At 34.4% G+C, this 5,915-nt stretch overlaps 1 protein-coding gene across 1 annotated transcript; it reads right to left on the bottom strand.

The window, feature by feature from the left end:
* Positions 1-3,753: 3,753 nt before the first annotated feature.
* Positions 3,754-5,105, bottom strand: LOC148570082 (protein AGENET DOMAIN (AGD)-CONTAINING P1-like). The gene has a single exon (XM_088507568.1). The coding sequence runs from the start codon at positions 4,785-4,787 to the stop codon at positions 4,293-4,295; it is 495 nt and encodes a 164-aa protein (XP_088363694.1). The 5' UTR covers positions 4,788-5,105; the 3' UTR covers positions 3,754-4,292.
* Positions 5,106-5,915: the final 810 nt, after the last annotated feature.

Genomic DNA, 5,915 nt, shown 5'->3' with positions numbered 1-5,915 from the left:
AGACATGTACTAATTAAGGCAGTCGGGGAGGCCATTCCTATTTACACACTCTCTTGCTTCAGGCTTTCAAATACTTTAATTTGCGAGATTCACAGTATTCTCATCCAATTTTGGTGGGGACAAAAAGGAACAGAAAGAAAGATGGCGTGGATTAGTTGGGACACCATGTCTAGACCAAAGAAGGAGGGTGGCCTTGATTTTAAAGACCTGCGAGCTCGGAACCTAGCGCTACTTGCTAAACAACTGGAAACTAGCTACGCAAACTCAATCATTATTGTCCAAAATTTCCAAAGGCAAGTACTACCGTTACAGAAATATCATGAGAGCAGAGACAGGAAACCAACCTTCTTGGGGATGGAGAAGCCTTTTGGAGGGCCGCAAAGTTCTAGAAAAAGGCATATGTTGGAAGGTGGGCAACGGGAACATCATTTGCGTTTTTCAGGATCCATGGGTAGCTACATCCCAACCTTTCCTTGTCCCACACAGCTCAGTCATCAACAATCAGATTATGGAAGTAGCATGGGTGAATGAGCTAATCATGCCTAGCAAATAATGGAACCTGAAATTAATCAACAATATTTTCTCTGCAGACATGGCTAATCGTATTTCGCTAATTAAAATTGAGGAAGGTGATGATCATTTATTTTGGGCCAGAACCAAAAGCGAAAAATATGAAGTCAGCTCAGGTTACCAAATTGCCTACCTGTTCTATCACTCTCCAATTGATTATTGCCCCGAATTGATGCAGCACAAAGACACATGGTTGGAGCTCTGGAAAATGCCCCTATTCCCAAAAATCAAGTTTTTCCTCTGGCGATGTTTGCATGAGAAGCTCCCGGTTCTGGAGAACCTCCACCGCCGCATCCACACAATATCCCCTCTCTGTAGGCGCTGCAATCTCAGCCCAGAAACCATTAGTCACTGTTTATTCTTCTGCCAAAAATCGAAGGAGGCCTGGGTTAGAAGTTCATTACCTGGGTTGGTTTGTGGAGATGGGTCCTTCTCCTTTTGGCGAACGTGGTCGGAAAGTGTAGGCAAGCTCAAGAGGCGGAGAAGCAACAACCGTGATTTTCAGATGCTGGCGATTATGTGTTGGCAAATCTGGAAATTAAGAAACCGGCTCATCTTTGAAAATGATACTGAAGGAATAGAACAAATTCTTACTTCAACTAGCAATCTTCTTCAAGATATGTAAGGCCACATACTTTAATTTTTCTGCTGGAGTGTTTCATCTTCTTTTCCTAAACTTTTGCGTTTTTGCTCGTTAAAGAGCTTTTGGGAGATCTCCAATTCATGTATTGCTATCCTAGTAATGGACAATGTCTATTTTATTCAATTGAATAAAATAATTACCTTTGAAAAAAAAAAGATAGAGAAACTAATTCCTTTGACGAGAATAATTATTAATAACTTCCATAATAATAAAAATTATTAAGGACTATAGTATCTAATTTAAAATTCGTTCTGAACCAATTTCATATTTACTTCATAAAATTTGTAATATGTGTGTGGTATAAATAAATTACCAACAAAATTTATTATAAAATTCGTTCTTTTTCCTCTTGGACCTCACCTGATACAGGATTGTTCATCAATGGGATTTTGCCTTCAACACTTCAATTCCTCTTCTTTCTCATTTTGAAGAAATCACTTTACTTTGAGATCAATGGGGTTCTCAAGGAGAGGAGAAGCTCTTCTTCTTGTGGCATTGTTCTGTCTTTTGAGATCTGCACATGCTTTCCTTTCTCTCGAAGAATCAACTTTAAAGGTATAAACAATCAAAAATGGTTTGCTTTTAAACATTTCTTCTCTTATCATCTTCAAAATACCCAGAATATATAACTCTAAACTCTCTTAATGTCATCTCATTGGAAAGAAAAAGTTGTTTATAGTTGAGATTGGGATTAAGGTTCATTTGGCACTAAATTGAGTTAGTTTAATTAACTTATTTGGTCGGCATCAATGAGGTACTGTCGGAGGTGTGTTACGTTGTTACTTAACGACTCATACCACGTTGTCACTTAATGACTCATACCACATCAGCTACGATGACGGAAGAACTAACGCGACTACTTCTTGTATCATTGAGAGATTATTTTGACTAATTTAATTTTTTAAGGATGAAAATGAAGATTGAAATATTTTTTAGGGACAAATTTAGCTATTAACTCTATTTTATAATAATATTTTTTAGATTTAATTGTCTTATAATAAAATTTGCTGAATATTTATTTGTTCAGCATGCGTATTTTAAATTTTATCGAAAGTGACGAATGGATCAATTTATCTAATGGATATATAAATATATTAAAAATTACAATGTTCTATCTAAAAATCGTTGAAGATCAATTTGAGTGTATACTCTGTCTAACAACTAATATTTAAGAGATTTCTTCTCTTCTGAATGGATAATAATTACAAGCTTGCACATTAATAGTGTCTCACAATCAAGGCTTGACATAGATTAGCTCCCAAGCATTTATTCTTAACTATGTCGTGGAATAAAAACATAACTTAAAAAGGGGTAAAGAATAGCTCTGTGTACAGCTGGATCACAAACAAATAATAATAAGAGAGTTATTGTTAATCCAAAACACCAATTTCCCTTCAGATCTTTTTGAATCCTAATATAACACGAGAGATATGCTTGTATTCCTTAGAATCTTTGTTTCTATACTAAACTAAATCCCAAAATAAAATGATTCATTTTAAAATACATTCTATCTGTAGTTCAAAAGGAGAACCACTTTATTATGAAAGAAAATTGAGTGGAATGCCACTTTATTTAAACTAAACCAATATAGAACAATGTCTTATGAGTTATGACTCATACGCCACATGTCAAGTTTAATTTTCACTACATTGTCTTTTGAGTATGTTTAGTGGGTGGTGGTTGTGATTTAACTATTAACCTGAATTTTAGATAGGTCTGAATCATAGCATGAAGAAATCCAAGTACCTAACTGTATCTCAGAGAATAAGAAACATGAGCTGAAACTAGACAAACATACACCACAGATAACTGCAATGTAAGAATTTGGCAACTTCCTCTTTAAGCATTAACAAAACTTGAAGAGGTCAAGATTTACATGACTTCCAAAACTAAAAAACAATCATACAATTAATAAGTACCATAGTCCATATATCATACTGTTCCTTTGATTGAAAGAAGCCAATAAATCTGCAAATTTTGGATATGAATGATTAAAGACAAGTATGTCTCTAAATTTCTATTTCAGTTTCAACAGTAAACCATTTATAGAGCTCTGTCTTATAGCAAAGTAAAAAAGAAAGAACAAAGAAAACAAAGAGCACAGTGCAGCCAAGACCAGTCAAGGTTCAGGACCCAACAAAATCTTAGAATCCCATGAAAGATCTTGTGAATTAACATTACAATACAATCATGATTATGTGAAACGAAATCACATCTGGTTTGATTAGTTCCATAGCTTCTTTTCCAATTTTAACAAAGTCTAACAGTCTAACTACACAAGGTGGAGACCTAATTTAGTTAAACCAACGACAAGTTTAATTATCATATCAAGCTTCATATATCCATACATAGCCAATATAATAGTTAAGTCTCTTACTCTGACTATATTACACACAGAACAAAAATAGGAACAACATTATAAATTGCTACAAATAGAAATTGGTGCTGCTATTGAAAACTAGGGCCTGTGTTAAGCCAAATTTAAGAGGGTATCTAACATAGTATTGAATGGGGCAGGAGATTCAATTAGCAAAATAAAGTTTCTACACAAACTTTAAAGACATTCAATATATTTGGAAACCGAGATAGGTTCCCATTAGTTTCTCACTTGTTCTATTAATCCAAACAACAATCAACTGTCAACTAATAACCCACTTTACAATTTTCCAACCTATCCGAAAATCCCAATTTTTATAAAAAAAAAAAAAAAAGAAAAAAGAAAAGACCCCAATATAACACTAGACATTGATCCCAATTAACAAAAGTGAACCAAATTCGACGCATGAAGAGAACACGAGGCCTCTTCAACGAAATTCCGAACCCTAGAAATTCAATCCCCTTTTTTCTTTTCCACGAAAACTAAAAAAAAAAAAAAAAAACTCTCCGTCCATGATTTCAAATCGAAGAAACAGTTCCGTCCTTCACCTATAAACGAAAATCTTTAAAAGAACACCCTAAAAAATTAACAAATACTAACGATACTAATATAAATTCTACTTCCTTTCCTTTCGTTTTCTTTCTGTAATTTTGTTCAGTGGATCTGATTTACCAAGAATTCTTAACCGGTGGATCAACGCAGTCAATTGAATTGTTGACCTAGCTGTTGTTGCTGATTCTGCAGTGGCTGTGGCTGTGGTTGCTCTCTTTGGGAGAGAATCCAGTCGCCGTTAACCCACTCATGATGAACCCTAATCTTATTAGAAGGATAAGCGATCTCTTCATTGGTTGTACGGAAATAAACATAGTAATGGTGAGGCCCAAGCCTGCCGGTGATCTCGCCGGACCACCAACCGTCGTTGTCGAAGGCATCAACTGCCTGGTAGAGAGAGAACTCGCCGCGGGAATATACCTTCGGAGGGGAAGGCCGGATGTCCCTCGGGAAGAGCGTTTCGGTTAACGGCTCAGAAACGGCGTCGTCACGGAGGAGTGTCTTGTAACGGACGACGTAACGGCCGGTTTCGAGGCGGGAAAGAATGGTTGCCTCGTAGTATGAGCCCAGGAAGCCTTCTTCTTTACTGCAAACCTCCACTTTGTCGCCTGGACGGAAATCGACTCTCTTCAACGGTGGACGCATCGTAACGAGAAAATATTAGATCAGATTTGGAAAGAAACCAACAAGAAAGAAAGAAAGAAACGTTGTGATCTGATTTTCTTTTGAGGTGGTTATTTTTGGGACCAGTGGGTGGGGGAGAGTCGAGAGTTTCTTGTCGATTGTAATTAGAGATTGGACATTGCTTTGTTTTTTGGGGGAAACTGTGGGTAGTTAGTTACGCTGTTGACGATCTTATACAGCTTTTTGCCTTTTGGTATTGGAGAAGGGGAAGGAAACCAAACAAATTGACTTTATTCTCACGCCAGTTTTATGTAATTGTTATTCAATGTTGTATCGCAAATCGTATCTGATTTTCTCTTCTTTACTTTTGCTGGATATTGCCGAATATTTTACACTTCTAATTCATTCCTAATGAGAAAAGTATTTACTTTTTCTTTCATCAAGGGCAAGAGATGTATTCACTTGATAATGTGATATTATATAATTAAATTTAAATTTAAATCTTTTTTATTATTTTTTAAAATTCAAATTATATAAATTTAGATATATATAATTTTTGAAAATATTAAAAAGATAAAATTCAAAATCTTTTTATTTTAAAATTAAAAAGATATAACGTGCATGTTTACAGATATATAAGAAAACAGTGAATATTTAAATTTAATTTTTTTTATAAGTATTTATTGTCACTAAATTAAGCATTCAATTTGGTAATAATACATAAATATCTGATATTATGAAATGTGAAAAAACTAAATGTATTTGATTAAAGATAGATTTATTTCTTATAGATACTTAGATAGGATGGAATGGAGAGATTTAAGGGCTATGTAAGGTTTGAGTTGAAGATTTTTAAACCCTCAAAATTAAAATAAAGTTTAAATTCTATCTTTTTCTACACATTATCACTCTTACTAATTATTTTTCATTTAAAATATCTATAATCAAATTCGTCTATCACACAGGTTTTAACTTTTATCCCTAGTTTTAGGTATTTCGGCTCATATAGACTTGATACTTGTGTGAGAATGGCTAGATTTTCACGAAAAATAAATAATTAAGAGTATCACACATCTTTGCTCAGTAGGAAAAAAAATTGAACCTCAAAATACGATGAACAAGTACCAAAATTGTTAGTGTAAAAATAAT

Source organism: Arachis ipaensis, chromosome B3 (assembly GCF_059453495.1).
Source record: "Arachis ipaensis isolate K30076 ecotype BB chromosome B3, ASM5945349v1, whole genome shotgun sequence".
In the NCBI taxonomy this organism is placed as follows: domain Eukaryota; kingdom Viridiplantae; phylum Streptophyta; class Magnoliopsida; order Fabales; family Fabaceae; genus Arachis; species Arachis ipaensis.
This window is presented reverse-complemented; position numbering and strand designations above follow the sequence as displayed.

Coding starts and splice junctions, on each gene's coding strand:
- LOC148570082 (XM_088507568.1), bottom strand. CDS start 4,787: ATGCGTCCACCGTTGAAGAGAGTCGATTTCCGTCCAGGCGACAAAGTG.